General features: G+C 40.4%; 1 protein-coding gene across 2 annotated transcripts in view; it reads left to right on the forward strand.

The window, feature by feature from the left end:
* Positions 1-27,048, forward strand: part of dnajc13 (DnaJ heat shock protein family (Hsp40) member C13) — a 113,004-nt gene that overhangs the window by 27,552 nt on the left and 58,404 nt on the right. For both annotated transcript variants that reach the window (XM_084048647.1, XM_084048648.1), the window contains exons 4-17: positions 3,183-3,332; positions 6,411-6,452; positions 7,794-7,994; positions 9,764-9,970; positions 10,944-11,039; positions 12,388-12,479; positions 13,964-14,130; positions 14,744-14,823; positions 18,442-18,611; positions 20,390-20,422; positions 23,090-23,189; positions 23,973-24,080; positions 25,018-25,173; positions 25,996-26,052. In XM_084048647.1, the coding sequence (XP_083904773.1) occupies positions 3,183-3,332; positions 6,411-6,452; positions 7,794-7,994; positions 9,764-9,970; positions 10,944-11,039; positions 12,388-12,479; positions 13,964-14,130; positions 14,744-14,823; positions 18,442-18,611; positions 20,390-20,422; positions 23,090-23,189; positions 23,973-24,080; positions 25,018-25,173; positions 25,996-26,052 (1,659 nt within the window). The remainder of the gene's footprint in view (positions 1-3,182; positions 3,333-6,410; positions 6,453-7,793; positions 7,995-9,763; positions 9,971-10,943; positions 11,040-12,387; positions 12,480-13,963; positions 14,131-14,743; positions 14,824-18,441; positions 18,612-20,389; positions 20,423-23,089; positions 23,190-23,972; positions 24,081-25,017; positions 25,174-25,995; positions 26,053-27,048) is intronic.

Genomic DNA, 27,048 nt, shown 5'->3' on the forward strand with positions numbered 1-27,048 from the left:
GTTCCTGATTAATTCTGTCTTACCTATTTATATTACATGTTGTGATGTCACGTGAAGCTTGACCAATGTTAGGTGTTCACAGACGGACGGACACACACACACACACACACACACATGGACGGACGGAGGGTAAAACATACTCTCCACCATGCCTTCGGCCTGGCGGAGACAATTATGCGGGCTGCGGGTGAGCGGGTCAGCCGCTCTCACACGCAAAAAATAAATAAAAAAACCCTATTTTGAACAACATGCTTGTTTATTTAGCCCATGACAATGCTGTGCTAATGTAGACATTTAAAGCGACTTTGGGTACTTAAAAGAGCGCTATATAAATCTGAGCTATTATGATGATGATTATATATTTTTTCCCACCGCGGGTCGCGGGGCGGGTTGAGCCATAGATTTATATATGGGTTCGCGGGGCGGGTTGAGGCGGGTTGGGTTCCGTGGCGGGGCGGGGCGGGGCGGGTCATGAAAAAAATGAAAGTACCTCAAAATTGTGCTTAAGTACTGTACTTGCGTAAATGTACTTAGTTACTTTACACCACTGAGCACACTCCAGCATTGACACAGTGATGAGTATGGTAGTTGTCACCAGTCATAAAGCTCAGAGCTGAGTGGTAAAAACAGAGTCGTGGGGCTGGAGTGTGGAGGAGGCTGGCATGACGATAGATTTTACAGGGAAATGTCAGCCCCCCCCTTTTCGTCCAGCGGACCCCTCGCCCTGCGTTGTGATGACATCAAACCTCCGTCCTGCACAAAGAGCTCCGCTCACGCCTGTTGCCAGGCAACTATTGTGTAAACCTATTTGAAGCGCGCGGCGCCCTTGTGCTAAAATGTGAAATATTTCTATTTTACTCTCTGGAGGTTCTGAAGAACGCAGACAGAGCTGTAGGAGACAAAGACATAGTGGAAGGAACGTCATTACAATAATAAGAAAAAACTACAGGTCTTCAATAGGGGGTCCGGGACCCCTAGGGGGTCCTCTGAGTTACTACAGGGGGTCCGCCAAATCTTTGTGTGAAAAGATTTATTTTTACCTTAACCACTTGAACCCTATAGCATCCCTTTTCTGAGGAGAACTTAAGCCAAAAATAGCAGATCTACAAGCTCACAACGCCTCGCGCTGCGAGGCGTTGTGAGCTTGTAGATCTGCTATTTTTGGCAAAGAGGTATTAGGTGTAGAGGGTAAAAAAGAGCAGACCACGTAAACAAAAAAAAAGTTGAATCTGAAACACAATTTTATACGATATAGAAGAGGGGTCCCTTCATCACTCTCTCAGCTAGGGGGTCCTTGGCCTGAAAACGTTGAAGACCCCTGCATTAAAGGGATAGTTCACCCAAAAAATGACTTTTTTTCCTATGTATTATTCACCCCATGGAGACTTGAATTCATGGATATTTATTAGTTTTTGTCTCATTCCTAAGACAATAATTTGATGACCAGCGGACCGGTAGGAGACACAAAGGAGACTCTTTGTGTCTCCTACCGGAACCACTGCAACTCTGAGAGTGCACAAATGGAACCAAATGGACCTGATTTAATCAGCAATCTATGGCAGGCGTTCTCAACCTTTTCAGGCCGTGACCCCCCAAAATAATCATATTTGAACTGGGGACCCCCCAAAATAATCATATTTGAACTGGGGACTGAGAGCTGTGTTTTAAAGCGAAACATTTTAACTCCGGTCTGTGCTTCTTGGGGTCCCTGGAACAACATATTTTGAGATGGTGGTCGTTGTTGGAGCACCACTGATTGCGAACGCAGCGGAAGGAGGCGCGCAAGTGGAGCTTACTATGACACCGTGCTCGGCTTGTGTGTCTGTCTGTCTGTGTGCACTATTGTGTGCACTGCCTGTGTGCAGCCAAGTAAATGTCCAATATAGACGTACCATACATCAAATGAAAGGTCTTTGAAAACTGAACACACCTGTCAAGGTTGCGTTTAAGCCCGCCCCTTCCCCCGGAAGCCACGCCCCGGAGAAGCCTCCTAAAAACTCCCCATTGAAACCCCATGTTAAATGAAAAGTGCCCGAATCGCTCCCAAACTTTTTCTACCCCCCCTAAGTGGGGGTCTACGAACGAATACTTCGGGCTCGGATTTTGGCTCAGCCCCCCGGAAGTGGGTGAAACAGGCACTTCAAACACTTTGTTGAATTGTTCAAAACCATTAAAAGTTTTTTTTTGGTTTATTCGTATTTTTCTACGATGCTCCTTTTAACGCAGAATTTCGCGCGTTCGCGCGTCTTACTTGTATAGCAACATACTGTTAGGATTTAGATTTCTTTTTTTAGATAAGTATTATTTTGTTCGGGACCCCCTTCTCAAAATGTTTTATTCCAAGGACCCCCATGAAGCAAAGATATTAGTTGTTCGCTAGAAAAACCATGTATATTCAAAGATAACAACAACACCTGTTTTAAATGCATTTCTCTTTCCAAAAGGGTGAAATATTTATTACTCACGTGAGAATAGCAAGAGAACAAAGAGAGACGTCTGTCTGAGGGATGATTCCATCCTTTACTTTATAAATTATGTTTATCAAAACTTAGAAAGCAGATTTAGTTCAGCGATGTATGTAATAATTGTGACAGGCCTATCCGTGGCATCATTACACAGTATCATATTCTATCCTCTCTTTAACCCATTAAGACCTCAGGCCGATTCTTACTCATTTCTTCTAAAAAATCTTTTGTAATGTTGTACATTTTTTCTTACTAATGTCTTCTAAAACAGTTTTTTGAAAAAAACCTATGTTTCTAAATCAGTGGTTCTCAAACTTTTTCATGTCAAGGACCCCCAAAATGATATGTATTTGGCCACCGGCCCCCATCTCAAAATGTGTTGTTCCAGGGACCCCCCAGAAGCACAGATTTGAGTTAAAAATGTTCGCTTTAAAAGAATATATATTCAAAGATTTGCACATATTTTCACGATTTTTCAAAAATAGCATATTTTTAGATCATAGCATATTTAATAGATCTACAAGCTCGTAGCGCGGCACTCGGTGCCGCGCTATGAGCTTGTATATCTGCTATTTTTGAATAGCCAAAGTGTAAAATAATGCTTTTAGCTCAAATCTAAAAAGTGACACAGATGCGTTCCAGGTTAATGGGTTAAGCCTCTGAAACAGCATTTAATTCTCTTCTCTTTTTGCTTTGTCTTCCTCATGCTGCCCCCAGTGGCCTTATGGAGACATCTGTGGCATCGGGCCGGTGGGGAAAGGTCAGGGCACAGAGTTCAACCTCACATTCCGCAAGGGGAGCGGCAAGAAGTCTGAAACGCTCAAGTTCTCCACGGAACACCGCACGGAGCTGCTCACAGAGGCACTGGTGAGTACCGAGAAACCACTACCATACTGCCAAGGGTTAACACACTTTACAGGCCCCCAAAATAATCATATTTAAACTTGGGACCCCCCAAAATAATCATCTTTGAACTGGGGACCCCCCACCCTGACAAGAACTTGGAATTGTAGGAGTTGAGGCATTACATCTAGTTTGACTCGGTTCCACAGATAAATATTATGAAAATAGCCGATCTACAAGCTCTGCTATTTTCTCAATGTTTGCCTCTCTCTCACGTAATATTTGACAATTTTGTATTAAAAAGGTCTTAAAAGTAATTACATTGTCTCTTTATAAACGTGCAGATACCCTGTATACACTTATACTGTATGTTGGTCTGTTTACTGTTGAGTGAGAAAACAATGTTGCACATTAAGATAATCATCTGGGGACCCCCAGTTTGGGAACCACTGCCATACTAGAACTGCTAACAACCACATCCGATACTACCGATACCGTATAGTAGTATAGTAGCATGCAGAGTGCTGAAGTCCTGACGTCACTCGTTCATCCCCTGGGTCGTGGAAGTCATTTCTCTATGGAAAATAACATTGGGTCATCTTAGAATCGTCTCATATAAGAAAAATAAACAAACTGTCTCGGCGATATTGTCAGGGAGGTGTCGCTGTATCGTTTATGATAGTCAGTCACTTATATTTGATAACAGTTTGTTTCTGGCGAAAATGTAACTAATTCGGCAGAAGTAACATTAGCGTTTTCTCACCATCAGTTGATGCTTCATATCCATAAGAGTTAAACCGCCGGGGTCATTTGTTTATTTTTGGAACACAGTTCTTATTTGACGCGATATTAAATACGTCTATGGGGATTCAGAACGGGGGGAATAAACCGCAACCCAGGTAGGATGAGTAAATTACGTCAGACTTCGGTGCTCTATAGCAGGGGGTTTCAACCACTGGTCCGGGGACCACCAGTGGTCCTTGAGGGGGTTCCAGGGGGTCCCCAGCCAGATGAATAGTTAGCAACCAAATTGAACCTTATATGTCTGTAACTCTGAGAGTGTACAAATGGAACCAAATGGACCCTAACGGGTCCATTTGGTTCCATTTGTACACTCTCAGAGTTAAATGAACACTGATGATGATGATACAGTGTCGATTGGGACCCCAAAGCAATCTAAATGGTTGAGTCCCAGGCATATCTTTTCAAATGGGGGTCCCTGGGCTTGTAGTGCTCTGTAACTTGTGTGATGATTTAGACTGATCTAGAATCAGCACAAAGTAAGGCAACACTGGCAGCAGGCTGTCAGAATTAAACCAAGTGTCCCCTGTAGCACAACAGTGTTACACACAAAAATAATAAATGCTACTAAATGTCATTGACTGTTTTGTATTTGTATGGAAAAGTGTCATTTCTGGCACCGTTTACGCACCTTTTTAAAACATTTAGTAACACATTGTTCAAATTGGCCTTGACAAAAAAAAAGAAAAAAGTAATTTATGTCATTGACTGTTTTGTTTTTGTATTGAAAAGTATGGGTTCTGGCACCGTCTAAGCACCGTCTAAGCACCGTCTAAGCACCGTCTAAGCACCGGCACCGATTTAACCCATTAAGACCTGGAACTGTGTCATTTTTAGATTTTAGCTAAAAAGCATTATTTTACACTTTGGGCTATTCAAAAATAGCAGATATACAAGCTCATAGCGCGGCACCGAGTGCCGCGCTATGAGCTTGTAGATCTGCTATTTTTGAAAAATCGTGAAAATGTGTGCAAATCTTTGAATATATATATATTTTTAAAGCGAACATTTTTAACTCAAATCTTTGTTTCTGGGGGGTCCCTGGAACAAGATATTTTGATGGGGGTCCTCGGCCAAATAGATATAATTTTGGGGGTCCTTTAGGAGACATGTAGAATCGGCTTCAGGTCTCAATGGGTTAAAAACATTGTTTTATCACCGGTATGGGATCAAACCCAATCGATATCCATCTCTACTGCACTAGACCGGGCATCAGACGCTCAAATACACACATCCATATTGTTGCTGTCGGGCAGAAATCTACATATTTTTACCCTTTTGTGTTTTTTCGTAAATTACTCACTTAATCATTTACTACACAAACAGTGTCACACCAAAGTATCAAAAATAGCAGATCTATCTGCTATTTTTGAATTTCAATCTACTACAAATTCAAAGCTTTGTAGTAGAAATATACATTTTTATTTGAAGCTTCAAATTTGAATTTGAAGCTACTTGATTATACTACACTACAGTGTCACATAAAAGTATCAGAAGATAGCAGATCTACAAGCTCAAAATGCAGCATGTAGTGACCCGCTTTGAGCTTGTATATTTGCTATTTTTGAATTTGAATCGTGAAAAGAAACCGTTTTGGACTTATGAGGTTTTACACCCGACAGAGACGACATTGACCAGTGTGTCCCTGTGTCTTTGAACATGCTGTATTGTGTGACTTCCTTTAGGCGTTTAACGCTCAATTAACAGAGTTTACAGCCCTGGGACTTTGCAGAGTTGACATAAAAACGTAAAAAAAAAATAGAGGCCAATAGGCCGTCATGTCATGTGAAGCTCAGGGACAGAGCTTGCAATTTGCAGGTTCTCCTACAGTGGTGGAAAAAGTACTACATTTCTTTTACCTAAGTAAAAAAGTGCAATATAAGTTCGAAATTCAAAATGTACTTGAGTAAAAGTCCAGTAGTATTGGCATCAAAATGTACTTAAAGTACCAAAAGTAAAAGTAGTCATTACGTAGAGTCACACTAGTTTGTCATGTAATCAGTGCTTCTCAAACTTTTTCATGTCAAGGACCCCCAAAATGATATGTATTTGGCCGCGGACCCCCATCTAAAAATATTTTGTTCCAGGGACCCCCAGAAGCAAAGATTTGAGTTAAAAATGTTCGCTTTAAAAATATATATTCAAAGATTTGCAAAAATGTTCAATATTTTTCAAAAATAGCAGATCTACAAGCTCATAGCGCGGCACTCGGTGCCGCGCTATGAGCGGACCCCACTTTGAGAACCAAGGATGTAGATTATGTGTTTGATCTTTGCTTTTTTTCCCCTGCTCTCTCCACAGAGGTTCAGAACAGACTTCTCAGAAGGAAAGATCACTGGCAGGGTAAGTCCATTGTTTGGGTAACACTTTACTTAAAGGGCAAGACCACTTTGGTAGAGGTTTGGGTTGTGTAGTTACCTTGCCATGATGTAACTCCAAAGGTGGGCAAGAAATCTAAAACAATTGCTCCATTGATTAAAAATTCAAAATGTGCTCCTCATTGACTTACATTGTACGGTAAAACAGCTCTCAAAGTCACTCTTTTAGTAGCAAAACTAAACAATAACAGCCTGGAGATCAAGGCTACTCTTTTAGCACATAAATTAACCCAAACATAGCTGATTCAGACAATATAGAGCATCACCAAACCCAGTACTGTTTTTTTTTAAATAAAAATGTCAACTTCCTGTTGATTTTGCCATTTTTAATAAGTACAAAACCTGGATCTGGATCCGCGGATCCGGATCCAGATCTTCAAATAGTAAAATCAACAGGAAGTTGACATTTTTATTAAAAAAACAAGCAGTACTGGGTTTGGTGATGCTCTATATTGTCTGAATCAGCTACGTTTGGGTTCATTTATGTGCTAAAAGAGTGACTTTGAGAGCTGTTTTGACCGTACAATGTCAATGAGGAGCATATTTTGAATTATCAATGTATAATCAATGGAGCAATTGTTTTTGATTTCTTGCCCACCTTTGGAGTTACATCATGGCAAGGTAACTACACAACCCAAACCTCTACCACAGTGGTCTTGCCCTTTTAAAGGTTAAAGTCTGTAATGCATTATAATCACATTTATTATGCATTACAATCAGTGGTGGAAAAAGTACTCAAATTCTTTACTTAAGTAAAAGTATCAATACTGCAATATAAAAATACTCGGTTACAAGTAAAAGTCCAGAATTCAAAATTTACTTGAGTAAAAGTACAAAAGTATTGGCATCAAAATGTACTTAAAGTACCAAAGTACTAAATATTTGAAAATAGCCGATCTACAAGCTCACAACGCGTCGCGATGCGACGCGTTGTGAGCTTGTAGATCGGCTATTTTCAAATAGCCTAGGTATAAAATAGGTTTAAAGTGGTTAATGTATGTTTTATAATGTAATAATTTACATCTGAAAAGTAACTAGTAACTAAAGTTTTCAAGTAAATGTAGTGGAGTAAAAGCACAATATTTGCCTCTGAGATGTAGTGGAGTAGAAGTAAAAGTACTGGAAATTGGAATTACTCAAGTAAAGTACAAATACCTCAAATGTTACTTAAGTATAGTACTTAAGTAAATGTACTTAGTTACTTTCCACCACTGCAAGGGATGCACCGATTGGCCACATATCGGTAACGGACGATATTTGCCACTATCGGTAAAACAAAACTACTCCTCCTCCCCCCCCCTAACAGCGCTACAACTGTTACAAGCATCACTGGAGCGACACGAGGAAGCCCGTGGGCCTGGAGGTGACGCCCGGGGGCATCGACCAGATAGACCCCCACACCAACCGCGTGGTCTGCTCCTACGACTACCGCTGTATTGAGGGCTTCGCCGAGGTGTCCGACTACCAGGGCGGATTCTGCATCCTCTATGGAGGCTTCAGCAGGCTGGTACGTACACTACACTGTGTGTGTGTGTGTGTGTGTGTGTGTGTGTGTGTGTGTGTGTGTGTGTGTGTGTGTGTGTGTGTGTGCGTGTGCGTGCGTGCGCGCTGGTACATTTAATCATTTTAACCCATTGAGACCTGAAGCCGATTCTACATGTCTCCTAAATCCCAACAGTTTTCTGAAAAACGTATGTTTCTATATCAGTGGTGCTCAATCTTTTTCATGTCAAGGACCCCCAAAACGATATGTATTTGGCCGCGGACCCCCATCAAAATATTATGTTCCAGGGACCCCCCAGAAGCAAAGATTTGAGTTAAAAATGTTCGCTTTAAAAATATATATATTCAAAGATTTGCACACATTTTCACGATTTTTCTAAAATAGCAGATCTACAAGCTCGTAGCGCGGCACTCGGTGCCGCGCTATGAGCTTGTAGATCTGCTATTTTTGAATAGCCCAAAGTGTAAAATAATGCTTTCTTAGCTCAAATCTAAAAATGACACAGTTCCAGGTCTCAATGGGTTAAAGGGATAGTTTACCCCCAAAATGACTTTTTTTTTCTATGGATGAGTCACCCCATGGAGACTTGAATTTATGGATATATTCTTTTGTTTTTGTCTCATTTCTAAGACAATGATTTGATGAGCGGCAGTGGTTCCGGTAGGAGACACAAAGAGTCTCCTTTGTGTCTCCTACCGGAACCTCTGCCTACCGGTCCACTGGTCATCAAATTATTGGCATACAAAATAAATATCCATGAATTCAAGTCTCCATGTGGTGACTAATCCATAGATTTTTTTTTTTTTTTGGGTGAACTACCACATTATTTTATACTTTGGCTATTAAAAGATAGCTGATATACAAGCTGTAGATCTGATTTTTGTGCAAATCTTTGAATAATATATGTTTTTTTTTAAGTGAACATTTTTAACTAAAATCTTTGCTTCTGGGGGTCCCGCCTGGAGCAACATATTTTGAAATGGGGGTCTGCGGCCAAACACATGTCATTTTGGGGGTCCTTGACATGGAAAGGTTTGAGAACCACTGATTATAGCAACATGCGTGTTTTCAAAAAACTGTTTCAGAAGACATTTGTAGAATCTCCACAGGCAAAGATTTGAGTTACAAATGTTCGCTTAAATATATATATATATTCAAAGATTTGCACACATTTTCATGTTTTTTCCAAAAATAGCAGATCTACAAGCTCATAGCACGTAGAGTATTTTTATAGAGAATAATAACTCGCCTGCTGTATACAGTGTGTGTGTGTGTGTATATATATATATATATATATATATATATATATATATATATGTATATAAATATATAAATATATATATATATATATATATATATGTATATACATATATATATATATATATATATATATATATATATATATATATATATATATATATATATATATATATATATATATATATATATTATTTTATTTTATTTATTTTTTTAAGTACCACTAATTGGATAGTGCAGTTGTTTCAGTGCATTCTCTCTCGCTCTGTCTCTGTCTGTGTCTCTCTCTCTCCCCTCCCCTCTCTCCCTTCCCCCCCCCCTCTCTCTCTCCCCCCCCCTCTCTCTCTCCCTCCCCCCATCAGCTCAGAACATAAACAGAATGAATATGTAGATGCAAGGTCTCTGTAACGCAGGTGTTGTTGTGACTAAATAACTGCTTACTCTAACACCATACCATTGACCCCCCCCCCCCCCCCCCCACCCCACCCCTCCCCTCCCCTCCTCCCCCCCCTCAGCACCTGTTTGCCACGGAGCACCGCGAGGAGGTCATCCGCAGTGCCATCGAGCACGCGGGGAACTTCATCGGCATCATGCTGCGCCTGAGGAAGGAGGCGCTGACCTTCGAGGGCTTCTCCGTCGACCGCCTGGGGAAGTACAGCTCGGACGAGAGCATCACGTCTCTGGCCGAGTTCACCGTGCAGAAGATCACCAAGCGCCACATGGTCAGAGCCCCCCCCCCCCACCCCCCCTTCTTTACCACCGTGGCCCCCCTTAACGCTTCCCCTTTAACCCTTTAAGACCTGAAGCCGGTTCTACAAATGTCTTCTAAATCCCAACAGTTTTCTGAAAAAAACGTATATGTTTCTATATCAGGTGGTGCTCAAACGTTTTCATGTCAAGGACCCCCAGAATTATATGTATTTGGCCGCGGACCCCCATCTCAAAATATGTTGTTCCAGGGGACCCCCCCAGAAGCAAGGATTTGAGTTAAAAATGTTCGCTTAGAATATGTATATTCAAAGATTTGCACACATTTTCACGATTTTTCAAAAATAGCAGATCTACAAGCTCGTAGCGCGGCACTCGGTGCCGCGCTATGAGCTTGTAGATCTGCTATTTTTGAATAGCCAAAAGTGTAAAATAATACTTTTTAGCTCAAATAAAAAAATGACACAGATGCGTTCCAGGTCTTAATGGGTTAAACATTACTATAGGGGCAGGGGTCTTCCAACAGGGGGTCCGGGGAGACCCCCTTAAGGGGGGGTCTTCAGAGTTACTACAGGGGGTCCGCCGAATCTTTTGTGTGATGGGGAACATTAGCCCTGAAAATAGGCGATCTACAAGCTCACAACGCCTCGCGGTGCGAGGCGTTGTGAGCTTGTAGATCGGCTATTTTCACAATATTTAACTGTGAAATCGAGTCAAACTAAATATAATGCCTACAATTGCAAGTGCTTGTGAGGGTGGGGGGTCCCCAGTTCAAATGTGATTATGTTGGGGGGTCCCCAGTTCAAAGCTTTTAGATCAGTTATTTGGTGTAGAGCGGAAAAAGAGCTGACGGTCAACTAAATATTGAGGGTTTAAAAGGTTAACTGTCTGAAAGTACACATTAACATGAATCTATCTATCTATGAAATCTATGAAAAAATGATCGTATGAACGGTTTTGGTTTTGTGTTGTGTTTGTCCCTCACAGGAGCCGGTGAAACGCATCCTGTGCCTCACTGAGACCTGTCTGGTGGAGAGAGACCCCGCCTCCTATAACATCGTCACCATCAAACCATTCGGAGAGGTGGGATTTATGGAGATTTTTTTCTTTCTGTTTTTTTTTTATTTTTTATTTTATTTTGGCTGACAGATACTGTAGGTCTGTCACAATTATTACATCATCGCCTTATCGCAATTATTATAATTGCATCATCATCATTTTCATAATCATTTCCATGTTAAAAAAATGTTAATATATTTTCAAACATTTTTGAAAATATAGTGGAAATAGCAGATCGACGCGTTTTTAGCTTCTCGATTTTACTTAAGTAAAAGTATCAATACTGCAATGTAGAAATGGCCTCTTACAAGTAAAAGTACTCATTATGCATAATGTCCCATTTCACAAGTTTTAAAATGTATAGAGATCTTTTGAAAATAGCAGATCTACAAGCTCACAATGAGTCGCGATGCGACACATTGTGAGCTTGTAGATCTGCTATTTTCGAATGGCCGAAATGTATATAGGGCTGAAGTGAGTAATATATGTTTTGTAATAATAATCTAGTACAAAGTAACTAGTGTTTTAAAATAATTGTAGGGGAGTAAAAGTATAATATATGCCTCTGAAATGCAGTGGAGTAGAAGTAAAAGTATTGAAAATTGTAAATTCTCCAGTAAAGTAAAAGTACTTCAAAATTGCACTTAAGTACAGTACTTGAGTAAATGTACTTAGTTACTTAACACCACTGCTGCTGTGAAGGCTGTTGATGGCTGAATTGGTTACATTTATGTTATGTAACACTGTAAATGAAATGCACTGATGAAAGCACTTTGCGTGCCTGTGGGATGGTGTGGGTAAACCAAGGGGCAAGGCTGAGATATTTACGATGAGGCCGACAAAATGGCCAGAGTGGCGCTGTTTTACCCTGCGCCGACCTGTGAGTTCAGAAAGAATTTATTTTAGCGCAAGTGAATGGGTTTTTTGACAAACTTTAGACTAGATTTTCTTACTGTAATAAAAATTGTCATAAATTCTATATGCTTCCAGTCGCTAGTTTAAAGTCTCCTTTCAATCATCAGGATATGCGTTTTGCTAAATTATGGTTCTATTTATTATAAAATTGACGATAAAGTAGGCTATTCTCTAGGAGGGGCGGGATGATTTGATTGACACGCTACACAACCAATAGCATTCATTCCCCGCCCCCCGCTCTTGATTGACAAGTTACCCAACCAATAATGGTCTGAACTCATTCTGACGCGTATTGAAAGATGGCGGACCTACAGTCTTGCAGCAAAGGCTTCATTTTCGGTCTGTAGAAAGCAGCGAGGGGGTTTGTCCATCTCATTTATACAGTCTATGGGGTAAACAGTCTCTCCCCCCCCCCCTCTGGTTCTTTTGTTCATGGTCTCTCTCTCTCTGGTTGCAGGTGTTTGCTCTCATCTGTGATGTAGATAACCCCCAGGTGTTCACCGTAGAGTTCATTAGAGGACAGATCAGGAAGTTCTCCTCCACAGAAAGGTACAGTGTTACACACACACACACACACACGCACACGCACACACACACACTCACACACTCACACACACACACACACACACACACACACACACACAGGTTTGTATTACTATACTTGTGAGGACATCAATACTTTAGGACAGCCATTTTATGAATGCCATTTAAAAAAATATATATATTTTGCCATTTTTAACCGTAAGCCTAAAGCCGAAAAACAGCAGATCTATAAGCCCACAACGCGTCGCGCTGCGACGCGTTGTGGGCTTATAGATCGGCTATTTTTCGGTGCATGACACTGGCGCGCAACTAAGTATAAATCATGTTTAACTCTAATTCCAATCCCTAAACCTGACCTCTAAATGTCTAATCCTAACCTAAATGTTTTTCTAATTGTAAACGTATCTCTAAAAATGTTTTTTTTTTTACTTTAAAACCACCATTTGTCTTGTGAGGACCAAGAAAACGGTCCTCACAATGTATATTTCTTCAAATTCTACTATACTTGGTCCTCGCAAGTATAGTAATACACACACACACACACACACACACACACACACACACACACACACACACACACACACACACACACACACACACACACTCACACACACAGAAAGGTACAGTGTACACAGACACACATGTAACGTATTAGTAAAATATTCTCATTGTGTTGTAGTGTACTCCAGACCTGAGTAAACATTGGGTTAGATCAGCAACTTTGATGATGGAGAGTAAACGGCTGCACTGCAGTAAGACTGAAGAAATGTTCTCAATTAACATTTTAAGATGAAGGCTAAATATGTTGTATGGGGGATTCAAGCCAGTTAGCCAGATAAATGGCAATTATTCATGAGTTGCACGTCTCATTAGTGTGTCTGCTGTATCTGCTTTTCTAAAAGAAATCTGCAGGTCATTATTTTTCTATGTGTTGGAGTTTGGAAGTGCTTGTCGGAAATCACTCAATGGTCCATCGTACCACCTAAAAATGCACATAATGCACAAAGGGTTAAAGGCATTGTAGGGAACATTAAGCCTACATTTAAAAAATATTTATATATATATATTTTGCATTTTTTCCCCTCTATCAGCCACTATATAATGATGCTGGGGTGTTTTCCTGCATTGAAACACAGGCCTCTTTCTGAAAACCCTATTTTCCCTATTGTTGTTGTTGTTGTTATGTTTGTCCGGGACGTAAGGAAGTCTATGGAGGCATCACCCCCTGGTGGCCGGGAAACGAACTGCACAAACATAAACAATGCAGGGAAAATACGGTTTTCAGAAAGAGTACTGTGTTTCAATGCAGGAAAACACCCCAGCATCATTATATAGTGGCTGATAGAGGGGAAAAATGCAAAAAATATATATATAAATATGTTTTAAATTCAGGCTTAATGTTCCCTACAATGCCTTTAATCTACGTTCGTCTTCATGTGCTCAGTGCTCAGTCGTCGTGTGTGTGTGTGTGTGTGTGTGTGTGCGCGCAGGGACTCCCTGTTGGCCAGTCTGCTGGATGGCGTGCGCGCTTCGGGCAACAGGGACGTGTGTGTGAAGATGGCGCCCACGCAGCGCGGGCAGAGATGGGGCTTACTGAGCATGCCCGTAGACGAGGAGGTGGAGAGTCTGCACCTCAAGTTCCTGGCGGCTCCTCCAAGTGAGTCAAAGCAGATTTAATGTTGTGGAATATAATGTATTCAGTTTATTTAACCCATTAAGACCTGGAACTGTGTCATTTTTAGATTTGAGCTAAAAAGCATTATTTTACACTTTGGGCTATTCAAAAATAGCAGATATACAAGCGCGTAGCGCGGCACCGAGTGCCGCGCTACGAGCTTGTATATCTGCTATTTTTGAAAAATCGTGAAAATGTGCGCAAATCTTTGAATATATATATTTTTAAAGCGAACATTTTTAACTCAAATCTTTGCTTCTGGGGGGTCCCTGGAACAAAATATTTTGATGGGGGTCCGCTGTCAAATGCATATAATTCTGGGGGTCCTTGACATGAAAAAGATATAGCACGAAGAAGATACCACTGATATAGAAATATATGTTTTTAAGAATACTGTTGAGATTTAGGAGACATGTAGAATCGGCTTCAGGTCTCAATGGGTTAAGGACTAATGCCAGTGTCAGTATACACATGCCGTTGTCCATTCACAGCTGTGGTCATAAACCATATACATAAACATTCATTTGTACGTACATATGATTTTTCTTTTGTTTTGTTGCATTTGACATGCTCTTCTTCTTCTCTTTCCTCTCAGATGGGAACTTTGCAGACGCCGTGTTCAGGTTCAACGCCAACATCTCCTACAGCGGCGTGCTGCACGCCGTCACGCAAGATGTAAGCGTGACCCGCCGGGCCCCCGTGTGCCATTTCATATGTCCCTCAAGGACCCCTTAGCTGAGAGAGAGAGATGAAGCAGGGACCCCCTCCACTACGTATTGTGTAACATTGTGTTGCAGATTAAAACATTTTCATAGATATCTTCATAGACTTGTTTGAGTGAAACAAGCGACCAGGTCTATGAAAACGAGCCCAAAAGAAGCAACCGGTTTTACCTCTTGAGCCCCTATTACATCAGCTTTAACTCTTTAAGACCTGGAACGCATCTGTGTGTCATTTTTAGATTTCGTTGGGCCATTCAAAAATAGCAGAGCTACAAGCTCATAGCGCGGCACCGAGTGCCGCGCTATGAGCTTGTAGATCTGCTATTTTTGAAAAATCGTGAACATTTTTTTGCAAATCTTTGAATATACATATATTTAAAGCGAGCATTTCTAACTCAAATGTTATTGCTTCTGGGGGATTCTACAAATGTCTTCTAAATCAGTTTAAAACAGTTTTCTGAAACACTTATGTTGCATTAATATTAGTGTCAGCGTCAAGGAGCCCCACAACGATATGTATTTGGCTGCGGACCCCCATCTAAAAAAAAAATGGTTCCAGGGACCCCCAGAAGCAAAGATTTGAGTAAAAAACAATTGCTTTATAGATATATATTCAAAGATTTGCACAAAAAAAAAAACACAATTTTAATAAAATGCAGATCTACAAGCTCGTAGCGCGGCACTCGGTGCCGCGCTATGAGCTTGTAGATCTGCTATTTTTGAATAGCCAAAAGTATAAAATATGGATAAAGTGGTTACACATATGCGTCCCTCGGTCTTAAAGGGTTAAAGCAAGCCCAAATAAGCAACTACACTTCAGTAACGAGCCCAAGCAAAAGCAACCCACAACTATGAATATTTACAAGCGACTTTTTGACAGGAAAACAAGCCCAAAGTCCATTATGATAAGCAGACCTGGCAACACCGGCAGGCCACTTACTTCAGACTACAACAGACTGCAGTCTGTTGTAGTCTGTTTGGTGGAGAGTCACCTTAACCCATTAAGACCTGGAACTGTGTCATTTTTAGACTTGAGCTAAATGGCATTATTTTACACTTTGGGCTATTCAAAAATAGCAGATATACAAGCTCATAGCGCGGCACCGAGTGCCGCGCTATGAGCTTGTAGATCTGCTATTTTTGAAAAATCGAGAAAATGTGTGCAAATCTTTGAATATATATATTTTTAAAGCGAACATTTTTAACTCAAATCTTTGCTTCTGGGGGGTCCCTGGAACAAAATATTTTGATGGGGGTCCGCGGCCAAATACATATCATTTTGGGGGTCCTTGACATGAAAAAGATTGAGCACCACTGATATAGAAACAGAGGTTTTTCAGAAAACTGTTGAGATTTAGGAGACGTGTAGAATCGGCTTCAGGTCTCAATGGGTTAAGAGATGTGGTTGGTGTCCTTAGCGCAGAATGACATATGATTGAGTATAATATGCAGAGCTTCGGTGTTGGAGGTATGAGTGGTGTTTAAAGCTGGCTTCTGTAGTGGTACAGTACAGTAGGTCACATAGGCGGTTCTATAAGGCAGTGCCCGGCCGTTTTTTTTGTTTTTGTTTTACAATTATAACAATTATATATATTTTTTGCCAATATCTGGCAAGTATATGCAGAATATATGCTGCATACATGCCATATTCAGGTCCAATTTCGTATATGTCACATATATATATATGATAAACATATATGTGGGATATATATATAAACATATATGTTCATATATTTTCTTTGCCCCCCCCTGCTGACAGAGGCAAAAATCGCCTATGGTAGGTCATATTATTAGATGTTGCAGTGCCTTCTGAGTTCTGATGATGTGATGCTCTCTCTGTCCACTAGTCCTAGACCTTATTGCCATGCCATAAATCAAGCCCCTCTCCTTGCTCTATTTAGATAGATATATGTACTTGATATGTACATTTTTGCCGCAGGCTGAAAACCCACCTCTTCAGGAAACACTACCCTTCCTCTTCGCCTTGCCTACTTGCAGGGACGTGCACAGATAGACTCTAGGTGGTGCTAGAGCACCTGCCCTTTGCCCTCTTGACCAGAAGTGCCCTCTTGAAAAAAAGAAAAAAAAACGTTTCTTTTTGGGGGTTTTTCAGTTTACAGCAGGGGTCTTCAACAGGGGGTCCGGGACCCCTAGGGAGTCCTCAGAGTTACTACAGGGGGTCCGCCAAATCTTTGTGTGATATGATTTTTCTTTTTACCATAACCACTCGAAATCTAGCATCCCTTTTCTGAGGAGAACTTTAGCCAAAAATAGCAGATCTACAAGCCCACAACGCCTCGCGCTGCGAGGCGTTGTGGGCTTGTAGATCGGCTATTCTTGGCAAAGAGGTATAGGTTTAGAGGGAAAAAAGAGCAGACCAAGTAAACAAAAAAAAGTATAATTTACTTGAGCGCCTGCCCCTCAAAATGTCTGTGCACGCCACTGCTCTTCAGGAAACACTACCCTTCCTCTTCGCCTTGCCTACTTGTTGTTAACTAGTTGTACAAACTTTTGTTTTATTGTTTCATTGGATCTTGTTTATTCGTTACACTTATTTAGAAGAGAATGCACTTAATGCTTCTGGTGATTAGTAGTTTCGTTCCCCACCTATGTTGAATGCACTTATTGTAAGTCGCTTTAGATGAAAGCGTCTGCTAAATGACTGTAATGTAATGTACAGTTTGTTTGTGTAGGCAGATGCTAGGTTTGATGTTCAGGTACCTGACCTGTTGAAGTTACAGTACTTTGTAGCACTTCATTGATAGTGCTCTTGCGCTTTGCGATCTGCAAAATGTTACATCATTATGAATTGTAGATTATAGGTCTGTGAGTAGATGTCAGAGACCTCTCCTCCCTCTCTCTCTCTCTCCTCTCAGAGCTAGGGTAGAGAACCGCCGATCTATACGTCTGTGATTAGATGTCAGAGACCTCTCCTCCCTCCCTCTCTCCTCCAGTGTTGATTTTGTCGACTGAAACTATGGCGAAAAATGTCTGTCGACGACCTTTTTTCACTGACGATTCAACACTAAATAAAAACGTAGCTATATGCTGACTTAAACTACTAAATATATTGACAATTTCATCAACACATAAAAACTAGACTAAAATGTTAGTGAGGGATCTAGTGGAGAAGAGATCCAGTGGAACTAAAACACAAGTCATCGTGGGTGCGGGGCGGGTGCCACAGACCGAAAATAGCTGATCTACAAGCTCACAACGCGTCGCAGCGCGACGCGTTGTGAGCTTGTAGATCGGCTATTTTTGGCATGCAGCTAAGTGAAAATCATTTCAAAAGTTGATTTAAAAGTAAAAATAAAACAATTGTAGATTAAATCAACTGTAGATTTAGTCGACAAAAACTAGACTAAAAGTTAAACATTTCAGGTGATTAGAATATGACACAAACTAAACTGAATTTTGTTCAAAAGACTATATGACTAAAACCAAATCAAAATATGCTGTCAAAATCAACACTGCTCTCCTCTCTAGGTAGGCTTGAGAACCGCTTGATCTACTGTGTATACACACGTCTGTGATTAGATGTCAGAGACCTCTCCTTCTCTCCTCTCAGGGTCTGTTCTCGGAGAACAAGGAGAAGCTGATCAACAACGCCATCCTGGCGCTGCTCTCGCAGGAGGCCGAGCAGGCGGGGCCCAACGCCGAGCTGGAGAGCCAGTTCCAGGCCATCCGCCGCCTGGTGGCCTCCAAGGCCGGCTTCCAGGCCTTCACACAGCTCCCCAAGTGAGTGTCCAAACCGCTCACACACACACATGGAACGTTTGTTTTGTTTTTCAGTACAGCATGAAATTCAATAGAGCACCGAAGTCTGACGTAATTTACACATCCTAGGTTTGTCTTAGCCTGGTAAACCCTCCCTCCGGAAATCTCATTTCCATTTGATTTCAGAAAGGAGTCTGGTCTGAAACGCCTTTCTGTAATAATCGCTGTGGGCTGGAGTTGGGCGGGAGTAATACCGTTGACTGACAAACCCTTCAACCAATGATCGTTTTCCCCCTTCAGCCAATGAGCAGTTCATTTTGACGAGCTCCAGACTATGTGACGCAACGGGACTTTTGGGACGGCCATGCCGAAAATAGGTTGCCTTATTGGGATACATGCGTGTCACTCCCCGCCCCTGCCGGTTCTCTAAATTTATATTTTTAAATAGGCTCTGTCATGATTAATTGACCACATATATGAAGTTAAACAACTAAATTCTATCCAAACGATATCTTATAAGTAAATTCCGTGCCTCAAAAAAGAAGTTTGAAAGCGTTATAAAACTGAAAGTAAGAAGTGAAGGCACTCGCACAAACAACAATGGCTGCCGTTCGTCTTTTGTCGGCGGCTCTCAGGCTGCACTCGGGTTCATTCGGGCTCACTCGAACTCGCCACCTGATTGGCCAACTGTCGCTGTCAATCACAGAACAATGAGCGACGACGCTGATAGGCTCGTCGGCTTGGCGAGCAGAGCGATTATTGGAGAAAGGCGTTTCAGACCAGACTCCTTTCTGAAATCAAATGGAAATGAGATTTCCGGAGGGAGGGTTTACCAGGCTAGGTTTGTCTACCTGGTTCGCGGTTTTCCACCCCCGTTCTGAATCCCATAGACGTCTTTAATATCGCGTCAAATAAGAACTGTGTTCCAAAAATAAACAAATGATCCCGGCGGTTTGACTCTTGGATATGAAGCATCAACTGACGGTGAGAAAACGATAATGTTAATTCCACCAAATTAGTTAAATTTTCACCAGAAACAGACTGTATCAAATATAAGTGATTGACTATCATAAACGATACAGAACCTCCTCCCTGATAATATATATCTAGATATATAGATATATAGATAATATAAACGATACAGAGCCACCTCCCTGACAATATCGCCGAGACAGTTTGTTTATTTTTGGACCACAATTCTTATATGAGACGATTCTATGATGACCCAATGTTATTCTCCATAGAGAAATGACTTTACGAACCAGGGGATGAACGAGTGACGTCAGGACTTCTGTACTCTATGTGTGATAGCATTAGGGCGTAGGAGTGGCGGCCATTTTGTGGTGCCACGGATAGAAAACCCAAAGTTTTTTTCCCCATAGAGGTTCCTGAAAATATTTTATATAGATTATTTTAAGGGGCTCTTTTAGCACTTAAACGAACGCAAACAAAGTTGATTCGGACAATATAGAACATGACAGTACTGGGTTTTTTTTTTAAATAAAAATGTCAACTTCCTGCTGATTTTACTGTTTTTATTAAAGTTGACATTTTTATTAAAAAACTAAACAGTACTGGGTTTGGTGATGTCCTATATTGTCTGAATCAGCTTTGTTAGTGTTCGTTATTATAGTTATTATATCTTACTGTTTTGTACTATTACTATTATTATTATTATTATTATTATAATCCCATTCACTTCCTGGTTGTGTTTCCGTAACGTCTATGTTTTTTCTTTTTGTTCTGTTTTTTCTTCCTGTTGAGCTTCTTGGTTAACGCTCTCACTCTGTCATTCCAAGGTCTGGTCACGGGCCTGGATTCACAGATGGAACGTAAATATGAATCCATGCATCTCAGTCCTCCCTCTGCACTGTGTGTGTGTGTGTGTGTGTGTGTGTGTGTGTGTGTGTGTGTCTCTTTGGTTTGAACATTCCACAACCCTCTTCCCCCACCTCCACGCGCCTGGCTGATCTGTCTGTCTGTCTGTCTGTCTGTCTGTCTGTCTGTCTGTCTGTCTGTCTGTCTGTCTGTCTGTCTGGCCACTGCCCTCCCCTTTCATCCATGTTCATTCTTTGATGTGAGGCTGTCAGACAGACAGGCTGTCAGACAGACAGATCAGAAGAGGCATCATGCTGGTCTCTCTGCTCGCTATAGAGTTGTCCTCCTCCATTAGTCAATTAAACTAAGCAATTTATTGTGTTTTTTTATTATATATTTTTCTTTTAACAAATTGTCAAACAAAGCGTTGCTTCTCGATTTGATGAATAACATCAATAGCAGTGGTGGAAAGTAACTAAGTACATTTACTTAAGTACTATACTTAAGTAACATTTTGAGGTATTTGTACTTTACTTGAGTATTTCCAATTTCCAGTACTTTTACTTCTACTCCACTACATCTCAGAGGCAAATATTGTGCTTTTACTCCACTACATTTACTTGAAAACTTTAGTTACTAGTTACTTTTCAGTTGTAAATGATTACATTATAAAACATACATTAACCACTTTAAACCTATTTTATACATAGGCTATTTTAAAATAGCAGATCTACAAGCTCACAACGCGTCGCATCGCGACGCGTTGTGAGCTTGTAGATCGGCTATTTTCAAATATTTAGTACTTTTTACTTTTGGTACTTTAAGTACATTTTGATGCCAATACTTTTGTACTTTTACTCAAGTAAATTTTGAATTCTGGACTTTTACTTGTAACCGAGTATTTTTATGTTGCAGTATTGATACTTTTACTTAAGTAAAGAATTTGAGTACTTTTTCCACCACTGATCAATAGTGATAAATAACATAAATCAATGTTTGCAGCCCCTCTCTCTCCCCTCGGGTCCCCTTCCTGCTCGGAACATGTCTCTCATATATCCCAGACACTGTGTTGTTTGGGTCACTGACATGTATGAGAGGACGTGTCGTGTATTTATCATATTCATATTCCTCTTCTGGTACCTGTGTGGTTAAAGGGATAGTTCACCCCCAAAATGACTTTTCCCTATTGATTAGTCGCCCCATGGAGTCTTGAATTCATGGATATTTTATAGTTTGTGTCTCATTCCTAAGACAATAATTTGATGAACGGCAGCGGTTCCAGTAGGAGACACAAAGAGTCTCCTTCGCGTCTCCTACCGGAACCGCTGCCTATACCAGTCCGCTGGTCATCAAATTATTGTCTTAGGAATGAGACAAAAACTAAAAAATATATAGATGTCAAGTGTCCATGGGTTGACTAATCAATAGAAAAAACTGTTTTTTGGGGGGTGAACTATCCCTTTAAGAATGAACCGGAAGTGGCTTCATTACTGAACCCGTTTTCACAAGAATGGACAAGTTATGAAAAAAATGTAATAAAACACATTTGGTGGTAGGCCTGTCACAATTGTGACATAATCGCAATTCTTTTTTGCATAATCGTCATAATCATTTTCATGTTAAAAAATGTCGTATATTTAAAGAACAAAATCAAAAATTGTGAAAATGGCAGATCTACAAGCTCAAAACACATCGCAGCGCTATTTCCACTATTAATGTTTATTTAGTATGAAGTCATTAAATATGTGTTGTTTGTCGCATGTGTCCTGTACAACTTTGGTTTACGAAGCCTAAAAGCCTAAAACAGAAATGCTATTTCTATTCGTAATGTTACAATAACGTTCAACGTCAGAAACACAATATAAAATTGTTAATCGCAATTATTTGAGTGACAATTAATCGGCAATTGAAATGTCCTAATCGTGACAGCCCTTTGGTGGTTAAAATGTTTTGTGCTGTGAAAGTGGGCTAATTATGTGGAAATGCTCTGAATTATATTTGTATACTTTGTGTAATTATATACAAATATGAGGCCAGTCAATGCCTTGAACTGTTTTGTGGCCTCGTAGCATTTTCGTTATCGTTATTATATGATTTATTTTTTTAAAGGACCCCTGGCTAATAAGCCTTATACGCCTTAATACATTATAATTGTCCTCTATCACCCTAACCCTATAACTCAAATGCACACCTTAAATGTTGTATTTATTTTAGAAATAGTTCATCTTTCACTCAATATCAATGCCCGTCGCAAGTTGATGATGTCATTTGTCCATGTGTGGTCTAGCCCTATGGAATGTATAAAATGCATGTGCAAATAAAAAACAACTTAATGCTTCCTAAGGTTAATATGAGCATCAAATCAATATTTTAAATGTTTTTTTTTGCACATTTATTCCATAAATTCCATAGGGCTAGACCACACATGGACAAATGACGTCATCAACATGCGACGGGCGTTGTCCCTCTTCTTGAGTGAAAGATGAACTATTTCTAAAATAAATAAACTATTGAAGGTGTTCATTTTTTAATCTTAGTTATAGAGGACAATTATAATGTATTAAGGCATATTTGGCTTATTAGCCAGGGGTCCTCCTTTTAACATTATAAGTGTGTCATTGTTGGTCAACGGAGCCTGTGTGTATGTGTGTGTGTGTGTGTGTGCTTGTGGTGTTTTCCAGGTTCAGGGAGAAGCTGGGTGTGAAGACGGTCAAAGCTTTAAAAAGGAACCATAACGGAGTGACGCATGCGGCCGTAGACATGCTCTGTGCCCTTATGTGTGTAAGTGTCTCCTAAAACCCGTGCTTCTCGACCTGTGGTGTCGGGGGACCCCCAGGGGTCCTTGGGGAGGGGGGTACCAGGTGGTCCCCAGCAAATGTGTTAATAAAGCGTCAAAAAATCATTTTAACCCCTTTATCCAAATGTTATACTTTGGCTATTCAAAAATAGCAGATCTACAAGCTCATAGCGCGGCACCGCGCTATGAGCTTGTAAATCTGCTATTTTTAAAAAAAGCATTTTTGCAAATCTTTGAATATAATTTATATATATTTTTAAGTGAACATTTTTAACTCAAATCTTTGCTTCTGGTGGGTCCCTGAAAAAGTTTTAGAGATGGGGGTCCGTAGCCAAATACATATCATTTTGGCGGTCCTTGACATGAACATTTTTTAGAACCACTGTCCTAAACCAGTGGTTCTCAACCTGTGGGTCTTTTAAGGCCTTTTTTAATACCTAAAAAATAAGACTGTTACTGCATCAAAAGTAATCAACAAACTATACAATAAAAACTGGTCAAACATTGGCCAAATTGGCAAATATTGTAAAGAAAAGCCGATCTACATGTTTGTTTGTTTATCTCTCCTGAACAGTGTTGCTTTGTTTGGTGCCTGCTACTTTTTTTAAACTTTATTTTTTTTATATATATATTGTTTTTTACATTGCGTCTGTTATTTTGACAGTGTTGTTTTTTTATGTGTTATGGTTTCCCATATCACCATCAACTTCCCTCTGATCGCGTTTCCACCACGATGATGCCTTTGTTTGGCTCTGTTCCCTCTCCAGCCGATGCATGATGACTATGACCTGAGGCAGGAGCAGCTCAACAAGGCCTCTCTGCTCTCCTCCAAGAAGTTCCTGGAGAACCTCCTTGAAAAATTCATCAGCAATGTGGTTGGTATCCCTCAGTGTGAAGATCTGAGGCTCTGTACTGGAGTTTGTTCCCCCAAACTGACCGAGAGAGAGAGAGAGAGCTCTGGGTTTTGATTCATTTCAAATATTTATGGCCTGTACACAGCTGGACCCTAACCATGCAACGAGGAGGGAAGTAGTGAAACGGAGAAGAAAATGATTAGGAGCTTTATCCGATCTTCAAAAAAGTATATATTTTTGCGTTTATTGACTACAGTTCATGATTAATCTGCTTATTCCGATCTTCCACTCGTTAGTCGCTCTGGATAAAAGCATCTGCTAAATGCCTAATGCCAGTAGCATTTCATTTAGAACTCTACACATACAGTAACATCTCACAGAGTATAGGTGTGTGTAGCAATTAGGCGGCCGATATTTATGTTAATGCCGATATTAGCATAAATATATGTTGTGTGTGATATGAAATGTGAGTTTACCATAATCACAGTAATCCTTAATCATATTCCATCATATTCAATGGCTTTTGGAGAGAAATGAGGCAGACTCCAGTCACTTTCAAATTAGAGCACTGCAGAGGGCAGGTGTGTGTGTCTGTGTCCAGCTGACGCTCGTTAATGTTACAGGCATGATCAAAGCAATTATGCTTCTGCTCTGTCAAATAGGCCAACATCTAATCTAAGATTAGTGGGACTCATTCAAATGACCACCAGTGAGTCCCGGGACTCACTTCATTGAAAACCTAACAAACATCACTGTATTATATTAGATTTATTAGACATTATATTGATATTATAGCTATTTTATTGTATTAGATATGTGATGTTGTTATATACAATATCTGTATATCGTTAAAAAAGTCAATATTGAACATCCCTAGTAGCAATACTTGTGTGTAGCGAGAGCAGTAGCAGTCTCTGATTGGTCCGTCTCTCTGTCTCTCTCTCTCTCTCGTGTCCAGGACCATGGAACGGGCGCCCTGGTCATCAGCTCCTTGTTGGACTTCCTGACCTTTGCCCTCTGTGCACCGTACAGTGAGACCACGGAGGGTCAGCAGTTTGACATGCTGCTGGAGATGGTGGCGTCCAACGGACGCACCCTGTTCAAACTGTTCCAGGTCAGTCTGAACACATTCAGTCCAGGAACACATCTGTGTCACTTTTTTAGATTGCTTTGGCTATTCAAAAATAGCAGATATACAAGCTCATAGCTTATAGATCTGCTATTTTTGAAAGATCTTGACAATTTTTGCAAATCTTTGAATATATATTTTTTATAAGCGAACATTTGTACCTCAAATCTTTGCTTCTGCGGGGGGTCCCTGGAACAAAACGTTTTGATGGGGGTCGGCGGCCAAAAACATATCATTTTGGGTGGTCCTTTACATGAAAAAGTTCAGTTTTTCCCCCCGGGTTTGTTACTTTCTTTTTTTTTTTGTTACTTTATTTCGGTTAATTCAGTTTAAAAAATGTACTCCATGAAGTGTAGATGTCGGAGGTTTTTTCTTTTTTCTTCATCCCAAAAGTCCGCTGTAACCTAATGGACTCCTCTGAGTTTAATTAACTATACAATAACAAGCACTTGTGTAATGTGTCGGTAGAAGACAATTGTAAACAGCTCTGTAGATAAAGGCCACATTGTAAATGTAATTTTGTCTTATCTATCTAAGGGAAAATCAAGGTTACTCTAACAGTTAGGATTTAGAAGACATTTGTAGAATCTCCTGAAGCAAAGATTTGAGTAAAAAAACATTTGCTTTAAAAAACATATGTATTCAAAAATAGCAGATCTACAAGCTCGTAGCGCGGCACTACAAGCTTGTAGATCTGCTATTTTGGAATATCCCAAAGTATAAAATAATGGTGACCTTTAGAAATTTGAGAGTTGATTTGAGCTGATCGTTGATATATGAGTATTTATGGTTCTTTCTCTCTCTCAGCATCCCTCCATGGCCATAGTGAAAGGAGCAGGTCTAGTCATGAAGGCCATCATTGAGGTAAGTGGCTGGCACACAGAGGTGGAAAGTAACTAAGTACATTTACTCAAGTACAGTACTTAAGTAAAATGTTTAGGTATTTTACTACTATAATGGAGTATGTCCAATTTTTAGTACTTTTACTTCTACTCCACTACATCTTAGAGACCAATATTGCACTTTTACTCCACTACAATTATTTTAAAACTTAGTCACTAGATTTTGATTATTATTACAAAACATACACTAACCACTTCAGCCCTATATACATTTCGGCCATTTGAAAATAGCAGATCTATTGCAGATCTAAGATAGCGGATCTATCGACAATGCGTCGAGATGCGACGCAATGTGAGCTTATACATACATCCTATAATACATTGCAAAACCCAAAACCCCAAAAATCCCCGTGTCACTGTGTCGGACTAAACTAGAGTTCTCAACGGGCCTGAAAATGAAGGCCCGGCCCTAACTGGGCCCGACTGGGCCGGCCCGAGGCTCGGCCCGAACCCGACTATTTCCATCATGTTAGGCCCGAAACCCGAAAAAACCCGAGAGGAAAAAAAACCAAAAAAAAAGATTTTTGATTTTTTTTTAAAAATATATTTTTAATATTTGTAATATTATTATTCTGTTCTGAATGTGTATTTATCTATTATGAAGATGGCGCTAATGGCGCTGACTGACATTCACTTACACTGTGCTGATTTAAATGAAGTTAAATCCTTGTCTTGCTCACGCACCTCTGTGCGATGCGATGCATCGTCTGCATTTCTCTGCCTCTCTCGGCCGAGTCTCCGTCTCCCCCCCCCCCCCCCCGACCGACTCGAGACTGTTGTTAACGCGTTGGGTGAAAAATATTATAATACTGATCTAAACTTTTGTTCCATAGCCCCACATTGTCTTGGTTTCAGAGAGCATGGTGGTAAATATGAACTTTTGCCCCAAAGTCTTTATATTCCATAATGTCCCATGACCCCCACGTCCGTGTTATTTACTTTTTTACTCAAGTTAAGC

The sequence above is a fragment of the Gymnoscopelus microlampas genome (genome assembly GCF_963454915.1).
Source record: "Gymnoscopelus microlampas genome assembly, chromosome: 22".
Taxonomy (NCBI): Eukaryota; Metazoa; Chordata; class Actinopteri; order Myctophiformes; family Myctophidae; genus Gymnoscopelus; species Gymnoscopelus microlampas.